General features: G+C 39.8%; 2 protein-coding genes across 6 annotated transcripts; both read right to left on the bottom strand.

Moving 5' to 3' along the window:
* Positions 1 to 648: 648 nt before the first annotated feature.
* Positions 649 to 10905, bottom strand: slc18b1 (solute carrier family 18 member B1). Its single transcript, XM_020627501.3, has 14 exons — positions 10655 to 10905; positions 10296 to 10435; positions 7757 to 7852; positions 7584 to 7657; positions 6027 to 6174; positions 5670 to 5826; positions 5439 to 5575; positions 5247 to 5348; positions 5065 to 5156; positions 3581 to 3676; positions 3404 to 3478; positions 1454 to 1547; positions 1139 to 1188; positions 649 to 958 (listed from the first exon to the last, which is right to left on the bottom strand). The coding sequence occupies exons 1-14, from the start codon at positions 10680 to 10682 to the stop codon at positions 904 to 906; spliced, it is 1344 nt and encodes a 447-aa protein (XP_020483157.1). The 5' UTR covers positions 10683 to 10905; the 3' UTR covers positions 649 to 903.
* Positions 10906 to 11594: 689 nt separating this feature from the next.
* Positions 11595 to 27357, bottom strand: tulp4b (TUB like protein 4b). 5 transcript variants are annotated; one of them, XM_065966150.1, is made up of 16 exons: positions 27260 to 27357; positions 26308 to 26595; positions 24355 to 24627; positions 23578 to 23706; positions 23190 to 23351; positions 22814 to 22994; positions 22612 to 22719; positions 22360 to 22526; positions 20423 to 20647; positions 19740 to 19974; positions 18757 to 18898; positions 18427 to 18571; positions 17621 to 17714; positions 17373 to 17516; positions 13928 to 17244; positions 11595 to 13552 (listed from the first exon to the last, which is right to left on the bottom strand). In XM_065966150.1, the coding sequence occupies exons 2-16, from the start codon at positions 26323 to 26325 to the stop codon at positions 13436 to 13438; spliced, it is 5457 nt and encodes a 1818-aa protein (XP_065822222.1). In that variant the 5' UTR covers positions 26326 to 26595; positions 27260 to 27357; the 3' UTR covers positions 11595 to 13435. The 5 variants fall into 5 exon arrangements, with proteins under 5 accessions (XP_065822222.1, XP_065822224.1, XP_065822223.1 ...); XM_065966152.1 differs by having other exon boundaries at positions 17627 to 17714; XM_065966151.1 differs by having other exon boundaries at positions 24355 to 24624.
* Between the last annotated feature and the right edge of the window lie 398 nt (positions 27358 to 27755).

Genomic DNA, 27755 nt, shown 5'->3' with positions numbered 1-27755 from the left:
GGTGAAGTTGAAGATTCAAACCCAAACCAACAGATGACCGCTAAATTAAAGCGCTAAGAAGAAACTATGGTGCCCGCGAAACTCGCTGAAACCACGATGGCTCGCTCCGACGCTGCTGTTGTAATTGTACGTTCCGGGTTTCCGTCGAAACATGACTTCATGAAGAGACCACGCTGTTCATTCAGGTGAAGGGCTTCTATGATTAGTATGCTAAGTATAAACACAACTAAACTATATTGAATGTGTTGCCAATAGGCAAACCTTCCCCTTTCAGATAGGATTTGCCTTTGAGGATAAAGTTATTTCATAGTAGCATATTGGGCTTGAAACTAGGAATTATTTAAGAATACATTTCAGGTTTTTTCTGTAGAAATGGGTATCCTCTTAAAATATAGTTTGTATAGAAAAATAAGCTTGTGTATAAATAAGCCTATTTCTCTCATGTTGAATGTGGTAGGCACAGCAGGCGTCACATCAACATGAAATCCTAGTCATGTGATGTGAAAAACTAAGATTATTAACAGAACAAAAGGCACATTAAGTTTATCATCTGAACTGGAATGTACTGTGAACTACAGTGGCTGGTTATATTCACCCCTCTTACGTTCAGTCCGAGTGCAATTTGTAAAGTAAGTACCAACTCAAAACTGGTAATACACTGCTTTATATAGTTTAAGTCAGATCCCTCTACAAACACAGCTTTTAAACATTTCATAAATACATAACAATACTGTTATGTTAAAATATGTTTCCATCGATGCAAGTAGAAAATATTACAATATCTGCAACAACAAATATGTATAATTTAAAATGTTAAAAAGCAATTAATGATATAAAAACTTTATAAAACATTAAGATCTTGTTTTGTTCAGTATAGCACACTTCCACATGTGGCTGAGGGCTTCATTCAATAAGGAGAGGAGTGCTTTCGTCTCTATGTTGACTGTCTTCTGGGATGCTTGAATGCAAACACAAAAGTCATTGTTACACCCAGTACGTCTTCTGAAAACTTTAAAAAATAAGCCTCAATAGATTTCTACTAAGTAAACAGATTCAATACAGATACAAGGCGTCATAATGAATATCATGTAATATATGATATATAAGATGATTAAGTTGATTTAAGGTGGATTGTTACCTCTGTTGTTGTGGGGGTTTACAGATATAATGCACAGCGAGGAGGAAGGCCTGAGGACAAAGAAGTCATTGAGTAATGTGTGTAATGGTTAAGAAACTGCAATCACACGCTTGTTTCTTTATCAGTCTTAATGTTGGTTTTACAGCTAAATGCGATTTCCACGCTGGGAAATAGCATTTCTACAGTCTTTAATAAATGCTATGCCAAGTAAAGCGACAACTTCTACATTCCATGCCGTCTCTGCTACACTGTCAACATTTAACAAGCCTGGAATCCAGCACTATGACCATAGTCTCCAGCAAATAGGATACTTACAGCCAGCAACGCCAAGCCTCCTTGGACTGCAGCTGCCCATTCAAAGCACAGATATTGTGTGATCAGTCCACCAACGACTGGGCCGTAAAACATCCTTTGACAAAAACAAATTATGTACTTTAAAATCAAATCATTAGAAATAAAACTCCAGTAAATAAAAGCCAAGTAGTGTTTTTTATATCTACCGTGTATTTAAGTTTGTTTATTTTACTAGTCTACAGGATATTAAAACTCTAGGAACTCATTGGCTCATTTTAGGAAAATATTGCCTCTGGGAGCAGCCAACTTTCAGGGCTTCTGGTTGAGCCATCTGCTATTTAAACCATTAGGATCTCTGGGCAATCATTTCCCTTCAATGTGTGCTCATCATTACTTATTGTCCAACTAGCAAACCAAGACATGACAGTTGAGTTGGATCTTAAATATGACGTCTCAGTCCAGATTTCTGCTTTACTTTTGTTCAGATATTTGTTCAAAGTTATTCATCAAAAGTTAAATCTCAATCAAAGAACAGCAGATGGGTTCTGGGATTGTATTACGGCCTATGCCTTTCCATCTCTTTAACTCTAACACACAGACTGTTTTTCCTGCATGCAATCAAAACCCACAGAATCCAGAAATGAGATTCAGATAGATAGGATATATATATCTATAGATAGATATCTGGACTGGGTTATTTGCTGAGGTTGAGAAAAAAGCGATACAGCAAAGTACTGTGATATACATTTTTTCAGATTTTCCCACCACTTACATTAAATAATTAAAAAAAGTCCTCTAAATTTTTTTTCCCTGTAATCAGAACGTATACTGTAGATGTCGCTCCTTGAGTTTATAGCTGCCACAAGCCAGAGAGAGAGAGGGCAGCGGTGGTTAAGTGACATAGGATTAAAGTGAAACAGGCGAGTGTTAAGAAAGTGGTAACTGAAACAAAATAAGATGTTATATGATTGTTTCATACTGGTTACACTCTAAAGAACAGCTTTGCACAAACACGAAAGAAGAAGCGAGACTTTGTTTCTGTGCAGCTTCTCTTCATCTGCGTGCTATGTGGTAACACTCAGTCGACCACAAAGCAGACAAAACGTTCAAATTAGGTCGACACAGCAGCTCAAGTAACGTTAGCGTCTGTTAAAGACTGACACAGGGGAGAGACGCATGTCACCTGATCAATACATTTTCATTGAGTCTAAACCTCCAGTGTATACCATGAGCTCTGCATTACTGCACAATGGTTGACACCCAGAAGTAGTTCCAAACGCAGCAACATGAGGAAATCTGAAAGTACAGACGGTGGCTAGAGTCTGTGAAGATACAGACAAGGCCACACACTGGATTATGAGTGATAATTAAGACTCTCTGGGAAATCCTCCCCATGCCTTTTGTTACTGTTAACAGTATTTTTATGAGCCGTTCACTGCGCTCAGTTACTTTTTCCGCATTATTTTTCAATAAATTATTGCAAAGTATCGCAATATGTTTCACATCACGAGGTCCCTGCCGAACCCAGCCCTAGTATTTGCAGAGACAGAGAGATACTCTGACTCAAGTGTGATGAAAAAGGATGAATAATACATGTGAAGAAACTCCTGGTTGCTAAAATTTCCTAGATTTGACTAACTTTATAATCTCTGCTGCTAGCACAACACTGTCATTGTTCGTTATACTGTGTCACGTAACCTGAAACTATTAGATTGTTTTGAGCTGATTGACTTTGGTATCGGATTGGTGCTTTGACTTGCATACTCGTCGATCCCCGACAACACATTTTTGGCAGAATCTGCGGCCAATACTGATCCTACACACCAATGGGTGACACTACTCTTACAGCAATTTGATACCAGAACTCTACCAACATTTAAAAAAGTATCCATCACATACAGATTCAATGTTCTTCATATGCAGAAATGGTTCATGGAAGTTGAGATACCAGTAAAAGACTGTAGGACTTACCCCAAAGACCAAACTGCAGCAAACAGCCCCGACACCATTCCGAGAGTGCTTAGTCCCTCATCAAATCCATGATCACTATAGAGCAGAGAATGAATGAGTGTGGAGAATTTGTTTCACCTAATGTATTTTGAAGCAACCACAGGTCATGAACGTAGAACAACGTGTGAAGCCACTCACTAAGCATGTGCGATGATCTCAGGAAACGTTGGGATTGCAGTCATACCCAGAGAAAACCCAATTACCCCAAGCATGAGGATCATCAACCACAGCTTACTAAACAAACACACACAGAAACACACACAAAAACACACAAGTTAATACAGTTGAGCAGTAGGAATTTATTCTGTAAATCTTAACCCCAGAGGAAACACACTGCATATTGAGTGTGGTTATAATCAGAACTTTCAATCCTGCTTTTTGTGTAAATCAGAAATGATGCCAAAATGAAACTAAAGAAACATCTAATCCGAACCCTCCTTTGCCCCACCTAGGACAACTGCAGTTCATTTACGTACTTGCCTTAGCAATGTAGCAGACGTCCAAGTAAGCAACAAATCACTGTAGTCCCGACTGCATTCACAGGCTCCCCATTCGAGACAGAATTCAATTTCACAGTCTTTGATTCCTTCTAATCCCTACGTGGTCTCGCTCTGCTTTTTGTTTCATAGCTATTTACCCATTTTTACATTGATCTGAGGAGCCTCCAAATAAGACAAATCTGTTAAAAGTTTGACAAACTACTTTTGAACCAAAGGAGGATCACACTATATTTAAAACGGTGAAGAGTTGGTTCTCTTTCTTTCTGTCGTTTTTGCATTTTCTATCTTTATGCTGGTCCGTTAAACGTTATTTTTTAAGCCCCATGTAACTCAGATTTGGAGAGGCGCTATAGAAATAAAGTTTCTTATAATTATTTTATCTTTATTTCTCGTGTTGGCATTTGTACAAACTTTTACGTCACAAAGCGGTTGTATCAACGTTGAAGCACACAGAACATGTCATTACACGTCCCAGTTTAGAGGTCTCACATCTTTAATTTACCTTTAGTAAAAGTAAACATTTAGCAGTAACACTTTTTACTTTTCTAGCATGTTTAGTTAACATGTGTTGATAGTTGTATTGCTTTTCTGCTCTTAGACATAGATTGTATAAAACATGGACGTAGACTCAGCGACGTCACCCATTGGTTTCTAAAGTGGACTTTTGCGGCCCATAGAAGGCAGTCGCCATATTGGGAATGCTGTGTCAAAATAACTATCAGTCAACTTAGTAACAGAGCTGAGGCGGGCCTTAAGCCTCCTGACAAACAGCCACAACGCACCCGCCCCCTCAGTAAGTTCAGCCACGCCCCTTATTATGAATAACTCTTAGCCTTAAGATCGTCATAACGGTAAGTTACCACAAAAAATTAAAAATAAACATGTGTGCATATAAAGAAATGGGATATTCAGGTTTTTTTTTGCACTTCCACATTGGCTTTTTTCAACACACTATATGTAAATGTCAGGCTCAATTTGATTGCCATTACTGTGAGAATTTTAAAACTTTTCTGCTTGGCTAACAGGCTGCTCTTCTTGTCAAACTCTCTGTAAGAAAACAACAGTCCTTTGTGCTAAATGTCTGGCCTGACCCAATACGTCTTCTATACTTTCCATACTCGCCTTTTGATGTTAAGGAGAGGAAGAGGACCGAGCAGACAGAAGCCAGTTGCTGTGGCGACACCTCCGATTACCATGAACCAACTTCTGGTGGCCTGAGAAACATCATCAAGAAACCAGGTTTAAGCTTGTAATGTCAAATGACAAAGAATAAAAGTAATATCCACTTGTGCTTCTATACTCACAGGATATTTATCCGTAAAATATCCCAACAGTGGAGAAGCCAGACAGTATGGTAAAGACAAACCAAGCATGATGAGTCCCACGTAGCCAGGGGAGAGACCAAACTAATGAAAAAGAAAGAAATTGTCTTCAAATTTGCAGGCTAAGACTTTTTTTTTTCCTGCAGTAAGTTTGATCAGAAGAAAGAAATATACCTCCTCCATAGCAAACAGGGACAATGTGGCATCCAAGAAGCCCAGACCTGCGCTAAGAGTGAATATCACATAGCAGATCAGGACTATTTTCACGTGGCTGAGGAGCCGAAAGAACGAATCCTGTGAGGGATCTGCTTCTGCAAGAATCAAAACAGCTCACACTTACAACGGAATTGAAAACAGATAATGTGACAACCAAATGGGCAAAGAATATTAAGCTGATGTTGGTACCAATGGTTGGCAGGACGTAAATGTTGAAAGGGACCATGATGAATAGGAAACATCCAAGAAGCATAAAAGGGACTTCATATCCAAATGATTGGTAGAACCACCCTCCAACCGGTGGCCCCAGAATAAGACCAAGTCCTGTGAACATCTCCAAACTACCCTAAAAAGAGAATATTTCAGCAAAAAGAGAATATTTTAGCTTAGGTACTTTTGCTACTCACTGTATGTTAAAAGCTATTTATTATTTCACATGCTGCTGGGAGAAATGGGAGATACAAAACAACTCAAGCTACAATGCTTTCTTGTTCTTCTCGTGATTCTAAATAACAAGTCGGTCACACCAGGGTTGTCTACACTCACCAAAACAGTCGCCACATTGTTCGGGAATATTTTTGCTGTCATGGCAAAAGTGGAGGTCATTGCAGCAGCAAAGCCCACAGCGTCGATGGACCTCACTACAAAGCACAGTGTTATGAAAGCAGTCCCTGCAGGAACCCTGTCGAGCAATCTGCAAGAAAAGAGAGGAAAATTAATCCATTAATGTCAAAACGGGAAATTCGAGTAGAACGACTGAAACCGAATCAGACTACATGGGCTGTTCGTTTGGTCTTAAACTGTCCGACTGAAGACAATTCAACTAGGGTTTAAAGTAAATCACACATTTGAGGTTACCTGTATTCAAATGAAATGGAGACTGACAAAGTCCTAATCTCCAATTCTTTGCTGTATGTAAGGTTCTGAAATGCAGTGACCTTACTGTCATACAATTTACTTAAACAAATTAAAACCATTATCACAATCAGATTACGCCAGAGTTTATCTATACACCTCCCCCGGGGCCATTTTTCAGATAATAAGACCTCCATTGTCTGCATCCATCTTTCCCGCCCTGTCTGTTGCCCCTCAGCGTCGCAGCAATGCCACTGAGCTTGCAAAAGCAAATGTTCTGCTTATGCGAGCAAGCTAGCTTTAGCTTACCTGACCAAATGAAAGTCTGCTTAGCTTAGAAAGTCTATTAACAATGTTCAAAAACAGCTTAAGCTAGCCTTCAGCCAGTTAGAATCAGAATCGGGTTTTATTGCCAAGCACATTTACACATACAAGGAATTTGACTTGGTGTATTGGTGCTAAACAATTAACAAGGAAATAAAACAGAGCTAGCAACAACTTAAATAATACAGTATAAGAAGCTATTACAATATATAAAATAGACTTTTAAAATGTAAAATATAAAAAATAAGTTACTGGCCAATTTTACTGTAAGCTAGGACCGTGGTCCCACAGTACAACCTGGAACACGGCAGTATACCTCAGTATTAATGATAATTGTCTTGCTTCTTGACTCTAGTTTTCCCCCAAAATCAGTGACACTGGCAAGATGGCTTTCATTAGTTCATCTTCTGTGCTTTGTGTTAGTCTGTGTTGGGCTTGTCCCAGGTAGTTTGTTCATGTTAGATGGTGATACTGTCAGCACTGATAATGGAGCAAAAGATCAGCAAGACACTCAGAAGCTCAAACGGATGTCAAATAAATACTATGGACTTTCCTGTCAAAAGTTGTCCTGCCTCCTGTACATAGCTATCGCTTCACAAGTTCACAGCATGTTCACACACAAAGGGATTCATACGAGTACAGCTTCACATAGGAGGCTATCTTCAAATAGAATGCATGAAGCAACAAGGCCCATATCGAAAACGCTCCACAATGAAATCGCTTGCATTTGAGATCTTGCAACATTTGTTCGGTAAATGTTTGAGGGTTTCAAGAGACAATGATTCATGTAGTTTGACATCAGTATTAGTGCTGCTTCTGAAGCTCTGTGGAACTTGCTCAAATATGCTGTGGGTTCATCTCTACATGAGACTTTTCTGTTCTAATATCATGATAAGTGACATGGCACACAGGACAAACACTTACCCAAAGAGGATGGTGCAGAATGATGACACAAACAGCCCCGTAACAAGCATGAACTTTGCACCAATTTGGACAATCTGATACAACAACAAAGAGAGCTCAAATGAATGCACATCTGGTCAGCATATCCCACTGAGAATGTCACGATGAGATTCAAAATAACGCAACATACTTACATAGTTTCCCAGTATCAATGATCCAATTAAATTGCTAACAGCATAGCAGCCAAATATAAGACCAACAATTGTCTGGCTGGCTCCCTTCTTTACTGCCTGTGTGGAAATATTCATGCAATACATTTATTATTTCATACAAGAGCTAAAAAAAAAAAAAAAAAAAGGGTATTTCAGGAAAACACAAAATGGTCAATAAATGGGAAAAACAACGAGATAATATCTTATAAAAGTGAATGCAGCTAGTTCTTTGAAATACTGCCTCATTGATCTGGTCTTATGTAATATTATTTATTACTCCCTAACCTTAGCTTTATAGTTACTTCACATGACGGTAGCCGACCTTAGCTGAGACCTTTTGACCAATGAGAACAGAGCAAGTCATTCACTGCTTTGAGGCTTTCTGATGTCAAGCACATGATGGCTCATTCATTTCACTGAGAAAACCAAAGGAGCAATACGTAACTCTGACACAAAGAGTTGAATTGGGTACTGCGGTCCAAATTCAAAGCAGTGGAGCAAGGTGTCTTCCCTTAGTAAAAGCTTAGCTTATTAGCTTATTAGTAAAAATGCAGAGGCTTTTTTAGGTCGGGTAGAATCAGTAGGTCTGCTATGATAACTGGTCTCATATCTGGCAAACTGAGGGGTGTCCTAAATGGGCATGTGGGGGTGCCTTAAAACCGCCTACCTTCTCTGGTAAAAATAAATAAATAAATTAAGACCATTCCGCATCGGAATCTAAACTTAGAAGGATGACATACTGGCTGCTGCATTGTTGTCAGAGAAAGCCAGCACAGAGCATTCCTGATGATATAGTAAGGTCATTTAATGATTTAATTCAGGAGATACCTCACATAATGCTCCTTTAAAAGAAATGAATGATTTCTCTATGCTTGATAAACTTTGCAAGAGTGAAATTTTGCCCTACTTTCACAGTCTTCTCATAACCAACATCAATAAAGACCTTTTTGTGCTAGTTGCAGCTACATTCATCTTCACATAAGTATGAATTAGGGAATTACTCATTGGAACCAACCAATGTACTGTACTTATATACATATATATATACTTATATAGTGCATTTCTAGAATTACTGGATTACTTGACACACCAATGATTGACAGTAAAGTTGATAGCAGTTATAAGCAGTTGTTTTCAAAACAAACAACAAACAAACCCAACTAGTTTAAACATTGCATGTCAATCATTTAAGAACATATGAGTCTATTTGTTAGCAGCTATATCAGAGCTTCGTTGTGAAAAGTCCATAAATACTGCAGTATTAGCCTGAACATTTCTGCTGACCATATCTTTTAAATCAAATTGCAGCAGTAGCTCGTCTTATGTCTTCCACAGTGTCCCTGCCCACTTCTGTCATCTGCATTTGTCTGCAGCCTTTAGTAACAGAAATAAAGTCAAAACCACATTAGACAAGAAGACATTTAAATGTGAATGAATTCAGTTGCACCAGAAGATAAAGAACTATATTTACAGCAAAATGAACTTTTCTGGAAATCGTGAAAATGAATGCCGAAAAAAAAGACATTCAACAGCAATCATATAGAACATTTTGCACTGATTGAACTTATTATAGTCAATGTATGTCTGCTTTAAGCAGTTCTGTAGATTACACATTCTGTAGGGTGCACATAAGCCTAATGTGATCCTATTAATCCTCAGTTATAGAAGCAAACTCATAATCCATTTATAATTTTGACTTTTGAGTTGCCTGTTTGGGAAAAATCCCCTTGACTTATTGGACCATATGACTTCCTGGAAAGGGCAGCAGAAATACATGACCAAAAAAATATTGATGAATAGAATGTATTGAGGGATTAGTAGTTGTCGTCAGTGCATTTTTGTAAAAATAAATAAACTGTTATCACAGGGTAATTTCACAACCTGTCAATACAAATTTGTAATTATTACCCTGTATATTATCTGTGAAGAATGAGTTAATGATTTATTAACAATTCAAGCCAGCCTGTGTAACACATCCTTAACAGTGTGGTGACAATTAGGAGTTACAGGATGCTGCTTTAGTTCATTTAGCATACTTTAATGACTTCTCTCTCCCACTCTGTAGCAGAGGAGAGATTATTTTTAAAGAAGGCTTAATTTCCTTGTACTCATTTTTGTCTGATGGTAAAAAAATACTTCAAAAATGGCATTAAATAACAAATGCTAAAAACTGTAGCAGCACAAGTATAAGAATATTGGTGTCAAAATGTATACTTTCATCTCAATTTCACAGCAATATCTATTCTTACTTTTAAACATTGTACACAAAGCTTGTCATGTGCTTCTTGAAAATGTAACAAAGTCTTTGAGTGTGTTGGATTAAGCACGGACGTTTCTTTTAATCACTTATGAATCCAACCACCTAAAAAGAGAAATAAGTCCTCCTTTAAAGCCAGAGGTTCAAATGTAATACTTTTTTTTTCTTTTTTTTTTAAGGTGCACCAAGTTGTCCCCAAACCTGTTAATTCCAGTACCTTGGCATGTGATTTTTAATCTGTGATGTGGTATTAATTGAGCTTACCTCATTGGGGAAAAATGGTCCTAATATCGAGTAGCAGATCATTGAACTAAAGTTGACAGATGCCATCGATAATAAGGTGAGGATCTGCTGTTTTGTCATCCTCGGTGGGGGATCTGTTGATTCAACTGAAGCGACATTATCTGGTATAAAAAAAAAAAAGGGCAATGATTAAAAGTTAAGAAACCGAGTAGGGAATATAATTGAGAAGAAAGTTGTATTTAAATTAGGGCATTTAAATTCAGACTGTAATCCAAATGACATTTAAAGCAGTTTAAAATGTGCCTTTGATTAAGAAGTTAATCTACCGCCATGAGTAGTTGTAATCAGACATTTATTACACATTAACAAAAGTAACCAACCTGTCGACTGATCAAAGTGCGTGTCCATGTTTATATTTCAGAGTTTGGTGTCTTATTTTTTTCAGCTCGAAATTGCAGACGGTGACATAACGACAAAAAAGGAGAGGAGGAATCCTGGAAATCAGCAGACAGTTCAACAGTTCCTTGGCAGGCTGTCCAGCGACAATACACCACAGTCTCCAGGCAGCGCTGTCCTCAGAGTGAGCATTTCCTCATGACATTCAGCCACACATGACACATCTTACAGAAAGTGCGACTTCACTTGCTGCCTTCAAAATAAAAGCTGCTTCCGTTCGCTGAAGCGAGGCTTTCCTGCCTGATCGTTAGACTCAAAATTCATTATACACAGCTTTTTGTGTGTGTGGAAATATATAAGCTCCACTTTATGTATGTTCAACATGTTTGTCAAACAACAGCGTTACCATAACCTATCTTTATAAAGGTATTTCTTGTTTTCATTTAACAGAAACACTTGACCAAAGACATTTTTTTTTTTTTTTACAGTTGCTTTTTGTATAATCAGCATTTTTTTACACCAACTTAAATATAAAATAATACCTTTTCCCACTAACATTTTTTGCACACTTCATATAACATCATGTTATATACAGTTCACTCTTGATCCTTTGCAGAATTTGACCCTAACTGTGGTTCTATGAGAAACTACTTTCTTCAGTGAAAGCTCATGTTGCACCTTTAAAAAGGAGAAGAACATGCAGAACACAGCTTTTAACAACTATAGCCCGCTCTAGTCCTACCTTTCTCTCATCCTTAATTATTGTTAGAATAGTTTCTATTCTTTTGCAGAACTACAGAACTTTGGTTGGTCCCTTCACAATCTTTAAAGAAAAAGAAAGGGAACAGACTGAAGGAAAACAGATGTGATGTTTTATCAGAAAGAGAGCGAGTAAAAAAACTTGAAATAAGACATAACATCAAAAACAGTTGGAACAATCTTTTTATTACATATTAATTGCACTCCCGCCAGCCTATAGGTCCAATATAAACCTATGGTCATAACACATTTGTTTCCTTTGTAAAATAAGAGAGAAAAAGAAAATCAAGCAACCATCTATTGATTAAGCAGTATTAATAATAGCTGACACACAGATTTGCTGGGGTCTTTTAACTGCATTAAATGAAAGTCCTTAAATATAAATCTCAGCGCTTCATTTCCTGTAGTCTTTCAAAATACTTTTTGATATACTTTTCATTTCCATATTATTTTCTTTATACATTAGCACCAAATCTGAAATGACCTCATTCATTCTATCATTTTATGATTTTTCTGTTTTCAATACCTTTGCAAGTTTATTTTTCTCTTTCTATTTTTTTTGTAACATCAAAAAACTCTTGGTACAATGTTAAAGCAAAGGTGAAGTACAAAACTACTGAAATCAGCAACACATAAGCACATTTTTCTAAGCATATAGTAATGTTAATGTATTTTCTAAAAACACAGTGCAAGCAGCTTTGTATTTTGTTTTGCAATTTCAACATCAGTTCTATGTAGGTAGCATTACTGCACACAAGCTCTATCTATCTAAAGCAGCACTGACTTCCAACAAGGCAAACTACTGATGTAGTAGCATCATAAACACCCAAAGATAACAACACAGAGCCAACTGAGTTTGAGATTCACCGAATGGATCTTAGTGTCAATGCTAAATTTTCGAGCACTTTCTATCAACTTCCCCACATACTTAATTTTAGCCAGATGTATTTGGCTATTCGGTTCTGTTTGGCACACATACATTTGCTGTTAATAATTACTGACATGTTGTAGAAGGGAGTTTGGGGACTAAAAGAAAAATGTAAATTCACATCATAACTAAGTCTGACTGAATTATGTTTTGCAGTACTGTGGCCAAACTTATATGACATACAATGATCATTGCATCACTTCATAGAAGTGTCATGAATAGAAAATATACATACTATGATAAACTGTACTGAACCGTTAACGTCACAGTTACAGAATCAATATATTCTTCTATTGCATGTTCAGTCACTTGAACACAAAGTAGGGGGCATTTGCAAATCATAACAGACTAAAAATGTAATGGCTGCCTAACAAATGTTGTACAATTGATGTTGAACAATAAAGATTCAAAAAAGGTATTGAGAAAATATTGGTATGGATACCACAACCTTTTTATTTTAGTTTTTAATCATGTATAATTGAATCAAATTGTGCAGTGTTGTATCAGAGATGGCATGGCTTCATGAAAGCCACCATATCTCAAAATACCCAATCTCTTACATATGAAATACTGTAATGTAATGTACTTATTTTAAATATACTTAATGAGCCATCATTTCAAGAAAGGGCAGATGTCTTTGGCACCAAATGTGGTATTAACTTTCCGACAGCTTTTTAACTCTATTCCAACATTTACTTTGTCTAACTCTTGTTCAGGCTGACTTTTTTTTTTGACCTCACTAAATAACATTTGAACACTACTTAAAATGAGCTTAAATACATTCATTATACTGTATTAACTTGAAATGATGGACTTGTAAGCCTCAAAGACCACTGTCCAAGACCACTGTCCAAGACCCCCTTCGTCTTCAACACACTGATTGTAAATGATCAGCAAATAGTCTGCATTGGCAAGACCATCTTGTACATTATTCTTTTTAAAAAAAAGAACCACCAGGTCACTGACATTGCCCCATCTATCGCCTGACACACTGGGGTATAATACCACTGTGGACCCTCATGGTCAAGACCATTGTGGTTTCCATTCTATATGTCTACAAGAACACAAAATGACCTTTTCACTTCAGCCTTTGAGTCACATTGGCCAGGGCAACAGCAAACGCCTGCACTGCTGAGAACGGATATTGGAAATCCAAGATATAGGCATTCCCATCTATTCGCCCAAACTGCATCACCTAAAAGAGACGAAAAAAAAAAACACATTTCAGACAGAATGTACCAACTAACGTGAACATATTTTGAGTGTCTGAGAATTGCCAGACTATATATTTTTTATTACACTGCTGTTATTCTTTTGTTTTTAATGACAACAAATTGTGGAAAATGCACACTGCACTCTCCAAGAGCCCAAGATGAGATTGTCTTTTCTGACTGTTAGTACCAAAATAAAATATATTTAAAATAAATGTAAAATAGGAGAATCACACCAAATCTCAAAAAGGTGAAACTAATGGATATTAGGCATTTTTACTTCAAACATTTGAATAAAATAGTTGTTTTAAAATATTCTTTATTAATTTCAAGTATTCAAGTGCTTTTTTTCAGATTACCTGTCTACCATCCAGCTCAATTTGAAAATTCTTTGCTGACTCCTGTGTCACTCGTCCTCCAAAATCCAGCTGGTAGACCTGTGTGGCTTCGTTCCACAGTGGTTGTTTGTTGGCCATCACATAGACAAACCCTTGGCTTCCCAAACTGCGGTCCTCTCTTTCATTTGCCTTGCGGCACTTTATCTCCTCCAGCTCACTTGCCATGCGCATACTACGCTTGTTCTTCCAGCTCTTCTTACTACTCTGGTTCTGGTTCATGAGCTCGTCGCCACTAATAAACAACTCTGGTTCACTCTCTGAGCTATCTTGGAACTCATTTGTGGTCCTGTTCATCTTCTTGGTTTTATTGAGCTGCTCTCTCTGGCCCTTTGGCTTCTTCTTCTCTCTGCTGCCAAGCCTCGGGCTGGAAATGAGAGTGTTGAAGTCAGAGAGTGCCCGGCCTTCCTTTCTTGATTTGCCTTCAGAGACATTGGACATGTTGGCCTCCTCGGCTCGGCTGTCGAGTCTTTTGCGGCTCTTCTTGTTGAAGCGCTCTGACTCCTGCTGCACGGGGCTTTCGTTCAGGGAAGATGGTTCTGGAAAGTTGTTGGCGGACTCTGCTTGATCCTCTGTGGCAATTTTGGACGGTGGTAGCTCAGTAGGTGGAGGAGGAGGGGGGAGAGGGGGTGGTGGTGGTGGTGCAGTAGGAGGTGGAGGGGAGATAATCGGCTTCTCTAGAATCTGATGGGTTTTCGTGGGGAGGGGGGGTGCTGGGGGGTCTTGCATGGGAGGCGGGCAGGGGTAGGGGTTCCAGGGATGAAGGTTGACAGGGTGCAGCTGGAGTCCAGCACATGAGCTGGCTCCTGGATACATCGGAGGGAGAGGACAACAGGCCAGGTTAGCCAGATTTGAAGGATATCCTGGCGGCAGAACCAAGTTTGAATCCTGTTGGCCAAAAGGGCCTGAACCAACTACTTCATTGGGATTGCATTGGGGTGGAGGATTCTGTAAGGTCTGGAGTGGAGGACCACTATGAGCTACACCCGGAGGGAATGGCGAGAGGGATATCTGGTACCCTGATGGGAAAGTAAGGGTACTCGTGCTCGGACTGGTTTGAGGTTTAGTGGTGAGGACAAACGGCAGCCGGCTCATGTCTAAGTGCTGAGTTTGGCTGATGATGAGTGGAGGAGCTTTATGAGGTCCTGGTGGAGGGCCTAACATTGTTTGCTCGGGAGTGAGCCAGAACTCCTCAGCTGTGGAGGGATCCCACTGGTAAGGCGGAGGCCGTTTGAGTGTCAGATTGACATCACCGAGAGTAAGTTGGCGTACAGATTTCTCAAGGTGACACTGCTGATTTAAGGTCTCGTCTTCAGTAAAGGCAGAGTTAACATACACTGTTCTGTCTCTGCTGTTATCAACAGCACCCAGCAGACTGTAAGAGGACTGAGAGGCCAGGGGTGAAGTTCCTTTGGAGTGCACAATGATGGTACTGTGATGTGCTCCTTTCCCTGGTGGGAAGTCTTGCCTCACCACTGTGCCACCTGCGATGCCACTGCTTGTAGTTCCACCTCCACTAACACTGACACTGGTGCTGCTGCTGTTACTGCTGCACTGTGTGCATGTGTACAAAGCAGTTGGCAACCTCTGCTGGTAGCTAAGTGCTAGTGCGCTATTTATTTTCGCCTTGGTGGGAAGGGTTCTTGAGCTTTCCATCATCTGTGGCACTTTAAGCCCTACGTCCCTGCGGTCACGGCGCATAGTAGCATGAATCAGACTGCTGTCGATTCTCTGGGGAGGAGGAAGCGTGGCAGTTACTTGATTGGCTGGATCTGGGTAAGGAGGTGGGTCTCCGCTTGGTATGGAGTATCGAGGGACAGAGAGACGACTCAATGTCGCTGAGCTGTAAGGAAGCTGAATCTTTTTAGTCTCAGAGGACGTGACTTTCAGAGTGGCAGAGCCGTGGACAGCGTACGCATTCTGGTTGCGAACGAGGCGCCTTCGAGGCCGACAAACTTCTTCCACATTGCCACTGCTGTCAAAGGTTGTGATCCTTTCATACCCCAGAGGTGTAGGGTACTGTAGAGTGACAGGGTGAAGCAAAAATTCATCCTTCTTCAGGCAGGGGTCTGGTGCCAGGACACTTGGGCTGTCACAGTTTGTGACAAGAGTTTGAGGCGTAGTGACGACTGTGGCTGCTGCGGCAGACACCACGGTGCCCGGATATGGAGGAGGAGGATTAACCTTCCTCATCTGCATCTCAATAGATATATCAGGGTCAGTGAAGGGGGGTAAAGTCCTTGGCAGACTTGGCTTAAGAGTGTGTACGTGCTCTGCTCTGTTCAGCCCAGACTCAGAGGTCGGAGGAAGAATCTGAGGCAGAATATGAATCTGTTGTAAAGAAATGGTTGGATACCCGGTTGGAGGAGGTGGCAACGACATCTGCATCTTCAGTTGCTGCTGCATTTGTTGGTGCTGCCTCTGCATCTGTTGATGTTGCTGCTGGATCTGCTGGTGCTGCTGCTGAAGCTGCTGCTGCTGTTGCCTCATCTCCAGGATCTGCTGCCGGATTTGCTGCTGCTGCTGTTGCATCTGCTGCTGCTGCTGTTGCATCTGTTCGTGCTGCAGCTGCATCTGTTGCTGCTGCTGTTGGATTTGCTGTTGGTGATGAAGTTGTTGCGGTGTCACTGGCTGTCCATTTGTTTGCATTTGTTGGTGTTGCTGAACCTGGAGTTGTTGGTGTTGTTGTTGCTGCTGTTGAAGTAGCACCTGCTGGTGGTGCAGTTGCTGTAGCTGTTGATGTTGCTGCTGTAGCTGTTGCTGCTGAGTTTGGGCCTGGTGAAGGTGTTGCTGCTGCTGCTGTTGTTGATGATGATGCATTTTTTGCTGCTGCTGCTGCATCTGCATTTGCTGGGACTGCTTGGGCGGCGGTTGGCGGGGCGGCTGTGAGTGAGACCGCTGCGAGTGAGGCTGCGGGGGAAGATGGTGAGGAGGAGGCGGAGGAGGAAGAGTACCAGGAAGAAGAGGACCCATCTCCAGCCCATTGAAGATCACCTGACCGGGATTTGAGTATCTAGCTGGCACGGGATATGGTGACGCAACTGCATCCTGCCCGTGATCAGTAACAGGAACTGAAGCTGCCGCCACCGCTGCTGCAGCGGCTGCAGTGGCTGTAGGGTTTGTCAGGACATCAAGCTGAATATTCTGATTTGCCAGAAGAGACTGAACCAGGCCAATACTCTGAGTTGGAGACATAGCCTGAGCCGGGCTGTGGATGGGAGCAATGGGAATGTTGACTGTGCAGGGGGGATTGTCTCCAGACACTCCAGATGGACCCATCACTTTATAAAAACACAGAGGAGAACTGTGTAAGAGTCCGGAGCATTAAACATAATTTAATTACATCATTGTCTCAATATATTCACAAGCATCTGAACTAAAAAAATATTCTCCTTTAATTTATTCATACCTGGTAAGTCATCCTCATCTTCACTGAACACATTGGGGTTGAAAACGGGCAGGCTCATAAAGTCATGAGAAATCTTCCTCACTTCTGGAAGGTAGATTGTCATCTGTCTCGGTTGCAGATGAAGCAAACTGGTCTTGTAAATAACTGAAAGATAGAAGAATACCATGATGACTGTTACATTCATAAGACTGGTCAGTCTGAAATGTGTAGACGGATTGTTTCGTTCTTTTGTTTTTGTATACATTTACCTGCACCTAGATTGGCAGGGAGAAAAGTTGCAAGTCCAACTATTTTGAATTTTGTCCCCCAGATGTTGGATGTGACTTGAGCTAGGTAGTTGTGCTTTGGATAGAAAGAGATAGGAGACAGGATTAAAAGGAAGTAATCAGAGTTATTTACTGAATAAGTAAACACTTTTTCCTTTTTTATCACAAAGTGTTTAAGGAGGTGTTCGCACATCCAACGATCTCATAAAGTTGGTGTACAGGACAACAAACTGTCACCTAAAAAGAAAAAATCCTGCACACTCTTGCTATGCATCAGCAATTTAATAGAAAAAAATCACATTGTTTCGGCCCCTCTGAACCTTTGTCAAGTGTGTTGTCCTTTCTTTATTACAATCATGACAATAAAAGATAATAGGAATGCAAACAGTATTCCATTTTCATTTTCATTTTTCAGAGCTAGGCCTTGTTCTGAATGTGGAATTTTCAGAAACGCAGCAGGGCATATCTCATTATTATTTAGGTCTAAGCATGATTTTTGAGTATGTTTACAGAACATTTGGAACATGCATGTCAATTGTGTTTTTACATCTTAGGAGTATTGTCTATTTTGGAATAAGGGCTAATAACTTTACAGATATTTAGTGTATTTGATCAAGAAAATGCATCTCTACTCATTGACCTGAGTAGAAATTACATGATATATCAGGAAGCAATGCAAAAAACAGTATATACAAAAAATATAACCTGGGTTTTGTTTGTTTTGGTATTTATATCTCAAAACTGATACTGCATTTTAAATTTTGAGCAGACTTTCTTGCTTATCATACCTCTGTGATCCCATCCATAGAAAACTCTCGACGTGTCAGACTGGGAGACCGAACTGGAGGCTTTTTCATTGGTAACCGTGGTGACCTCTGGCCTTCCTGATTGGTGCGTGACAGTTTGGGAGATTTTCTCAACTCCATGTTCATCCTTTAAAATAAAAAAAGGTCAATGGTTTTTATTATCTTCAGACTGGAAACTTTTTTGTTTTTTGGTCAAGCACTTAATAAACAAGGTTAAAACAAATGCTGCAGAGCTATCTGCTCATGCTCTTTGGTTTTGGGATGCGAAGTGCGTTGAAAGAAATGTACTGTTTTATATAAAAAGATTCTGACATGTTGAAACTGGTTGACCTGTTTCCTCGGGATAACTTTGGTGACTTCTTCCCGACCCACTCATCGCTCAATTCAATGTCACTGGAGTCAGAGCAGTTACAGCTGTCAGTGTATGAAATCATGGGATTCACGCAGACCTCCTCTATGAAACACAAAACAGAAAAGGTGAGCCCTCATGCATATTACCAATTTTTTTAAATGGGAAGACCACGAGCTAAATGCAACACCAGTACAAGCCTGAGTGTGTTGCAGGCTATTCCTGTATAAAGCCTCAGACCATGTTACATCAGAGAATCACCATAGTCTGTCCTTGTTCTTACTCAAGGGGAATGGTGAGCACACTGCATGAATAAGTTATTATAACATTTCATATTATTTTAAACAGATGTGCCAGGCACCGATTTCATTTCAACACAACAGGGAATAAGATTCCTTTTGGGCAGGTCCACTTCTATTAGTGGTCTCTCAAGCCTACTACTGTAGTTTTTGATTTGTCCAATGGTGGAAGCATGGACATGCTACAGTACTCTTTTCAACAGCTCCATGCTGTATCAGTATATAAAAAGGTCAAAATACACCTCATCTCTTTTAGAAATCAATAATGGAAATGCTCTTAGTGGCTTTCTTGCCATTAGTGAAACTGACTATTCCATATTTCTGTTAAGTAGAAGGCTACAGCTTGTAACTGATCGTCTTAGACTAGAAAATCAGATAATGCAATCAGATAAAAACAGCTACCCTAGCGCTGTCTACAGTTCATTAAACCGTTTAATGAAAAATGTATTTTCCAAGTTGTATCCCTGTGTTTATAATTCAGTCATCTCTTGGCACCCCTCTGTTGTTGTTATTGCCAGGAATCAGTTCTGGTAATGTTGCATAACTCCCCATTGAACCACAATTTGTCATTTTTACAGATCTGTGTGAGTAAAGATTAATAAAACCAGATTAAGATGTTCCTATAACTTTAAGTTGAGTTAACCCACCTGTTTTGCTGTCTGTTTTGGGATCCATTATGACAAACTCAGGTCGGAGTTTACTGATGCGCCTTCCTTTGAGGATAGGCACCAGTCCTCCTAAATATTCAAGGTAGAGTGTGTAACAGGGCCCGCCTGCCTCAGGGCTGTCCTCTGCTCGCTTCATGGTGCAGTGGAGCCGCTCGTTCCCAGCTGTGGGATAGCTGACAAAGTCACGGATGTTGTTGGGGTCGGGGATGGGGGGCTAGAACAAAGAGAGGAAAAGGCTGTTGGATTGCTGGACACCCAAATGAAAACATGTCTCAGTCAGCACTTTTACATTTTAACAGTGCAAGCAAGTGAAAGAAAGTAAGAAGCTAGAGTTGTTTTTATACAAATATTATATCAGTAATGCCTCTAATACATCAGCCAATGCACCATTCAGTGCACTGATCAGATTCTATAAATATAAGCCCCCCAAAACATCAAAGAGTTTGTTCTTCTCCAAAACAGTACAATCTACTGCCGTAGTAAATATTATGGCTACCACTAACATCTACTGTGTTTGAGCAATGAAGGAGAAATTATTTCAAGTAAGTTGTCATATGACAACAACAAGCACCAAATTAAAGAAAAAAGTGAAAATAGTTATAGCTATGGGAAAAAAATAGCATTTTAGTTACTGCACAACAATTCATCAGGGTTCAGTTTACCTTGATAGTGGGTATGAAGGCAGTTGTGACATAGGAGCAGAGCAGGGAGGGCATGTTCAGTTTCCCCACATCTTTCTCCTCACGCAGAGCGCTGGCGATGCCCTGCTGGCATAAAAGTTGGAGGCTGGCCACCCTGTGTTCCACACGCACCACATACAGTGCTGGTCCACAAGCAAGGAACAGGCGAGAGTCTCTGTGACCCCAACAGATGGTGGTAATGGGTCTCTGAAAAACAAATCTTCACACTAGTATTCTTATAGTTATCAGCCTTTCACATTCACCGGCTGTAAAACTTGAGCGCACTCTCTTGTAAAACAAAGACAGACTGCTTACATAGACTTTTGAACTTTAAGAGACAATTCTGCATCTCACTGTGTTGCCTCAAGCAATATCTACTAGACATACACTGAGGTTCATTATATTATTGCCATGTCTGTCATTATTATTTGACAGTGTACTTTCAGTAACTTGTTGAGATGTAATTATTATTATTGGCATGGTAGCAGTAAGTCTCTATTAGCTTTGGTTGAGTTGTTGTTTCTCTCTTTATCTCTTTCCATCTCTTTTTCTAAAAGCCCAACACACTCACAGCAGATGGCTGTTCAACACAAGTCTGGTTCTTCTCTTTTTGTAAAGTGTCTTTCGATAATATTTGTTATTAAGTGGCGCTATTACAAATGATTGATTGAATCAAATTCTTTGTGTTGCTATTCATATAGTTCTAATTTCACATAAATCTATACATGTTTTGTAATTAAACTGTGGTGATAAAGGTCGTCACCCATCAGAGACAAACTCATCAACCTGAGGGACAACTCTTCACATCATTATTCCTTCAGTATTAAAAGTATATTTTAAGTAGAGATGACTCATGGAAACCAATTCTCTTACACTGACATTGTTAAAGCTGTTCCAAGGCTGAGTAATACTGAAGATAATGAACAATATCTGTAACCTCTATATTCTGTAATCTTATTAATTTAAAACACGTTTTCATTTACAATTAATGCAACTTATTATTGAGGTTTGCAAGTCCAACACAGTCTGCAATAGACGGCTGAACGTGAGTCTGGTTCTGCTCCAGGTTTCTGACTGTCATAGGGAAGTTTTTCCTTGCCACTGTTACATTGCTAAATGTTGAGAAGGGCTGAGCTCATGGTGTTTGATCTCTGTAAATTACAAAGAGTACCGTGTAGACCTCTTTTTGTTAAGGATCTTGAGAACGGCAAATTCAAAAGAAGATTGATAGGGATTGATTGATAAGGTTTCCCAAAGGAAGACTGCTAGTTTGACTCCTCATTGCCTTGTGGTCCAACTTGGTGGACTTCAACAAGAGAAATTTATAGAACCAAAAACAAAAAGAGACACTTGGAGCCGCTTTTTAACACAACAGGAAGTCAGCCATTTTGAACCTAATCTGAATATTTGAGGATACCTTTGGCAATTCCAATGGACATACTGGAGCATTCTTCTCCTAGGTGCTTCATCCCATCCACCTCAAACTTGGTCAACTTTTCAAAAAGACTTATAGGATGGTAAAGTTGTTCATATCTCGAGCTTTGATGAAAGGACATGGCTCTGGCAGCCGTAGCAACCCCTACTCATAAGAGGGGTAGTACCTCTATGATAAACACCATTTGTTTTACATGAAATTTGCACTATTTGATTTCAATTTAGGTACAGCAACTTAGTGTATGCTTGCTGCTTTATTGTATCTGTTTCATTGAGGACACAGAGGTGACATTTAACTTCTTCTTACTTATTCAGTCCTCTACACATGAAAACTGAGTTTTGTTAGTTCCATGTTAAGTACTGCAAACCCAGCTGACAACCTCACAAGAACAAGGGTGCACATGCCCCATTTGTGTGGCATGCACCTTTACTACATCTAGCATAGCAAAGCAGTCATTGTATCCCTCAGTTAATTCAGGACTAACCTGTGCCGGTGTTTCCAAAGTGTATATGTGTTCTCCTTGGACATTGTAGAACTTGACAAGGGCGTTCCTCATGATGGATGCACAAGCAGAGTCAGTGGGAAGCCCGTGTCTCTCCATGCCGGCCACAGCCAGGAGGTCTCCCTGAGAGCACCACTGGGCCTCAACATCTGCAGGGGGAAGGTACACCAAAAAACCTTGAGAGAAATCACGAGTATACATGCAAATGTCACTATGAAACATGTTGATTTCTACCTTTTAGCCCTGAGCGGATTACAGCAGGAGAGAGGTCGTCATAGTTGTTCATTAAGCTGATATCTCCAGATAAGAAGGTGACCGTCAACAAAGGCTTGACTCTCCGCACTTCAAGGAACAAAGAAGAGTAAGTAAACCAGCTTCCCGCAGACAAAACAAGGTAGCAAGCTGTCATATCCGCAGTGATGTAACTTGTTTGTACCTAAGGGCAGAATATTGTCGTCTGAGTCCGTGTCGCTCTCGGTGCTGTCCTCCACCAGGAAATCAGGGCAGTTCCAGGACATGCTCACGATCCCATCGGACTCGTGTAACAGAACATGGGCGAGCATTCGTCCGTGACAGTCCATCACTATCACCTGACCGTCTGCTGTACCAAACAGGACCTGAGGGAGCGTAAGACATTAAACTTAAATACATGAAAAATCTCTGGAGCATTCAATCCTTGGGAGTACTACAGTTAAAGCTATTATATAAGTCGTATGATCTTGTTTTCTAATATAGCATTTAAACAATCATTGTGGATGTCATTTTCTTGTGAAAGATCCATTTTTATGTATCATGACAGAGAAAAAAGGTACCTGCTGATCATCAGGTGTCCAGATGCCACAGGTGATCTGACTCTCCAGGTTGATCTCGGAGGACCAGTGTCTTTGCCCGCTGACCGAGCCAACCAACACAAATCCATCCCTGTAGGCGATGAGGGCCTGAGTGCCATCATGTGACCAAGTGAAGTCACTCACCTGAAGGAGAGAAATGTCCACCTTCAAGACATTTGTGTATGCAAGACACGTTGGGGTTGAGACAATATTGTACCGTATCGTGAGTTACCCTGCTATTCCCTCCCTTACAAAGCCATCAAAATACTTCTCTGAGGTATTTTTCTGTCATCCAAAACATGAAACATTTTAGTATACACAGTATTTATACAGGGTTATAAATTATTTGTGAACTGTGTCTTTGCGGTACCTGTGCTCCTCTGTCGTTCACCAACTCTACAGACCATCTTCCTTCATACTGGATCCACACAAAAATACCTCCCTCCATATCACAGGTGGCCAGCTTCTGAAATGGTTCATTCCACCGCACCAAGACAACCTGAAAAAGCACAAACACATATTTTTTTCAAACACAGGTGGCTTTCCGCTTTTGTCATCTTTCATGATTAATTTACAGCAGAATGGAAACAATGCTAAAAAAAAACATTTTAGGCTGAAAGTGGTTTCAAAGCTCATAGCAGCTGGAGCTAAAGTCTGCCTGCAGAGGACATAAAGCTACAACATTGATAGTTAAATCTGCTAATTGGATGAATTTAGGGAGCAAAACATTTACGAAGGATGCAAATTTAATGTATTATTACAGTGAATACATTTTTATTTGTCTACATATTCCTTAAAATTGTTTCTTTTATTTAAACATATTTTATTTCACCAGATTTATACTACAGACAACGGAACTCTAGTCTATATTTACCCTCATTTCCTTGTTCCAAAACTTTTTTTTATAGTTACAATCTGTGCTGCTATTACAATTAAATGTCTCCATGGAGGTTATTTAAGTTTTATCTCAACTTATGCCAAATTAAAGACAGTAAACACTTGTGTTTAGAGGATGACTGGGAATTCAATAGAAACTAGAGACAAATGAAAACAAAGGAATATCCTAATAGCTGAGTTTATGTGTTTTTGCCCTCTTTTAACACACATCTATAAGCTAAGCAGAATGAAGTTCATTTTCAGGCCATACCTCGCTGTTGTGTCCTCTCAGGTTGAAATTGATCCTCTGAGGTGTAGTTCTGTCCCTCCTGCAGTGACTCGATGTGAACGTCACGCCAACGACTCCTCTCCCGTTCCCTGTGGCGAGCCAGCCCTCTTCATAGTACCGTCTCCGGCACACCGGCTTGTCCTTTTCACTCTTGGGTACCCGGCCTTTCCATGAGAGGCAGAGGATGTTGGAGTCGCTGCAGAGGATGGGACCATGTTCCACGGCGGCCAACATCCCTACTGAGTGACCAGGCTGCTGGGTGAAGCAGAGAAAAGAGGCAAGTTCAAGCTGCGGTCTCCAACTTTATTGACCTTATAATTACGAGTGTTAATTAAAAGTGAAGTTAAACATGCTGTTGAGCTACTAAATGGATCTTGTGTTGGGATTTTGCGCCATAAATGAAGAAGTGACAATTTATTATGTCTATATTTTGCTGCCTACAGGTTATAGGTTATCACACTACAAAAAAAAACTACAAACAAATGAAAATACAAAGTAGGGGTTTGAGCAGAAGTTAAATCATCATGTGATATAATATCACTTTGTGCATAATGAGTGTGTTTGTTTTATCTGATGAAGTCTTCTAAGTGCTATTTAGATATTTTCCAATTTAGGGGTTTATGGATTTAAGATGGAATGATTTGCTCACTTAACACAATTGAAACAGAGCTGTTACACTGACTAAGCCCAGCTCCTCAATGTGCCATTATTTCAACATACAACATAGTTTGAAGAAGATAATCTCACTTTCCATTTTTGATTCATTAAGATCAATGTATTGCTTCATCTCTAGTCTATACCTATAATGGATGACATCTTGTTGAGCTTGCTCACAGGAAGGAAAATATAGACTAAAAAAAAGGGGGCTTGCATGCTCTATGTTTAAAATATTCCACCCAGAGAAATGAGCAAACCCAGCCTACAGCAGTGAATCACTAAAGATGTCCTTATGACAGTACAATCACGATGGCTGCTGCCCATAGTGCTCTATGTTGTTCGATTATTCACTGTTTATAGAGCAGCTCTAGGATCGTCTTAAGGTGAGATCATTAATAGTGAAGTCTAGCTTTTGTTTCTACAGATGCATGATATCATTCATATCCTATCTTTGGGTAGATTTGACCCGATACAGACTGTTTGCTGCATTTAAAGGTCTTTTGAAATACTCTTATTTATCCACCTTCTGTCTACTGACACTGGAGTGACAATGTCTGTTTCAAAGTATGAAAAAGACACCTGGCACACTGTTACTCCAGGCCAATATGGGCCTGATATATCCTTTCATATTGGTATAGGCGTGTATCCTAATATGAATTATTTTTAAAGAACCAACAATGCAGGAATGAAAAATGATTAGTAAGATTAAGAAATAGTTCGTTTAGAGGCGTGAAAGCAGCCTTATGAGGACCTTGGAGGTCAAGTTTCATTCCAGCTCCAAGAAAATAATATACAGGAAATCTCTTAATTGTATTTACCCCTCAGTCTTGTAGCTATTAGTCTCATAATTCTATATCAGTCAGCGTATCTACTTACACATCATAGTCTTTAAATCTTTTACATACAGATTCACCATTTAATTTTCCCTTGACTACCTTCACAGTTGGCACTATTGCATGTTCCCCATCTTATTGTTATATCTCTTCACTACAAGTACGTTTCATTTACACCAACACAATAGTCAAACAAAAGACTACATATTTTTGGCTGCAAAACTGTATTACTCTCACATGCAACACATTTCACTAAAACTGAATTCTTATCTTTAGATACTTTGGGATGTATTGTACGAAGACAAGTTCTGTGGATCTGAATAATAATAATTGGCTAAACATTCTGACTTTACACCGACTGCCCCACTTGGCAGTAGATTGCACAATATGTCATAATATAATAAAACATGCCAAGTAACCTAAAAAAAAAAATGTAAAGACATACCTCATAGTTCCTGGGCATGTTGAGTTAAAATTCCTCCATTAAAGGTGTCCATAATTCAATTCAGGTGATGCACTGACGGGTAATGGCTGCTCTGCTCTTGATACTTGCAATAAAAATTTATGGAGAGGTAAAATGCATCATACAGCCAGATGTTGTCCAGCTCTAGGTTCATTCAAATCAAACAGCTCTGCACTTCAGAGTTAGCCATGAGACGATTTGAATCCTCTCTGGTGACAGTGTCCCACCCCATGTCCTCCTGATGTGGCTCTGTTGAGTTGTGTAATGATCCTTCAGCAATAAAGATGACAAGAGATGACAAAAAGACAGCGTCAGGCTTCTTAAACATACCGGTTAGAAGATAGAGAGAGAGAGAGAGAGACAGGTAAAGCATTATCTGTCTTAAAATAGCCGCGTTTGTCATGCAGTGCATCAACCTTGAAATTCAGTTTTTCTCAGTCTCTATGCAACAGCAACACTGCATTGGAGATCAGGGCACTCGCAGTCTCCATGGGTACTGATACTGTCCGTTCTTTTTTATATTTTACGTCAAACAGCAGAGCAGCCAGGCAACGATATGAACTCCTGAATGCCAAATTCCTCAGGAATAAACCAATTCTAATGCAGATCATAAGAATAAAATACTAACATTTCTATCAAACCGCATTTAAAAAAACAGCAGGTTCGCTTTTTTTCCACCAAAAAAAAATCTGTATTAAAAGCATCCATTAAAGTCGAAGACTAAGACCGACCATCTCCTCTGTAAATGACTCCCACTAACTCTACATTACATCAATTAAATGTCTCATTCAAAGGCGCCTTGTAGCCCATATGACCGCATGCAGCAGTCTGTCTGAGACAATGCGAAAGAGACCAAAAGAGCTGTCTTTGTAAAATAAAGAGGTGCTATCACCAAAGAGGTTATGTGGACACACATTATGCAGTTTTAACGAACCTGGACCCGCTGGAACAACGTCTTTTTCCGGAGACAGTCGGCGCACTGTGCGGTCGTGTTGCCAGGCGCTTCTCTTCTAGCGCACTTTGAGGTTGTGGCTTTAAATAGGTTGCCATGAGACAGATAGTACGGAAATTACACCCCGAACTTTAAGTCTAGTTAAAAAAAAGAACCACCAGCAAATATATATAAAAAAAAATTAAGGATCGCTTAAGGTAACTTTGTACGGTACAAAATATATTGTATACATTCTGATATGGAGTCTGGTCTACACGCTACTGTAACAACTATTAGATTTTTGCTGAGCCTAAAATGGGGGTTTCTATCATAATGGCAACTCCACAAGGCGCACCCCATCTTTTTTAATGCAAGTTAAATGGACATTCTGGTGTGACATTTTGTCTATATAATTACATTTGATTTCGCAACAACTGTCCTCTATTTCACAGGATTGACCTGTGATGACACTGGGAGAGTCATTATGAAGAAATAAAAT

The sequence above is a fragment of the Labrus bergylta genome, chromosome 18 (assembly GCF_963930695.1).
Source record: "Labrus bergylta chromosome 18, fLabBer1.1, whole genome shotgun sequence".
Taxonomy (NCBI): domain Eukaryota; kingdom Metazoa; phylum Chordata; class Actinopteri; order Labriformes; family Labridae; genus Labrus; species Labrus bergylta.
Note: the sequence above shows the minus strand (reverse complement) of the source record. Positions and strands in the feature narration are given on the sequence as shown.

Coding starts and splice junctions, on each gene's coding strand:
- tulp4b (XM_065966150.1), bottom strand. Junction 22,720..22,813: donor CGACAATATTCTGCCCTTAG/GTACAAACAAGT, acceptor TGTTCCTTGAAG/TGCGGAGAGTCAAGCCTTTG. Junction 13,553..13,927: donor TTGAGCTGGATGGTAGACAG/GTAATCTGAAAA, acceptor CGTCTCTTTTAG/GTGATGCAGTTTGGGCGAAT.
- slc18b1 (XM_020627501.3), bottom strand. CDS start 10,682: ATGGACACGCACTTTGATCAGTCGACAG. Junction 6,175..7,583: donor TTCTGCACCATCCTCTTTGG/GTAAGTGTTTGT, acceptor CTTTTCTTGCAG/ATTGCTCGACAGGGTTCCTG. Junction 3,479..3,580: donor GAGATCATCGCACATGCTTA/GTGAGTGGCTTC, acceptor TCTGCTCTATAG/TGATCATGGATTTGATGAGG.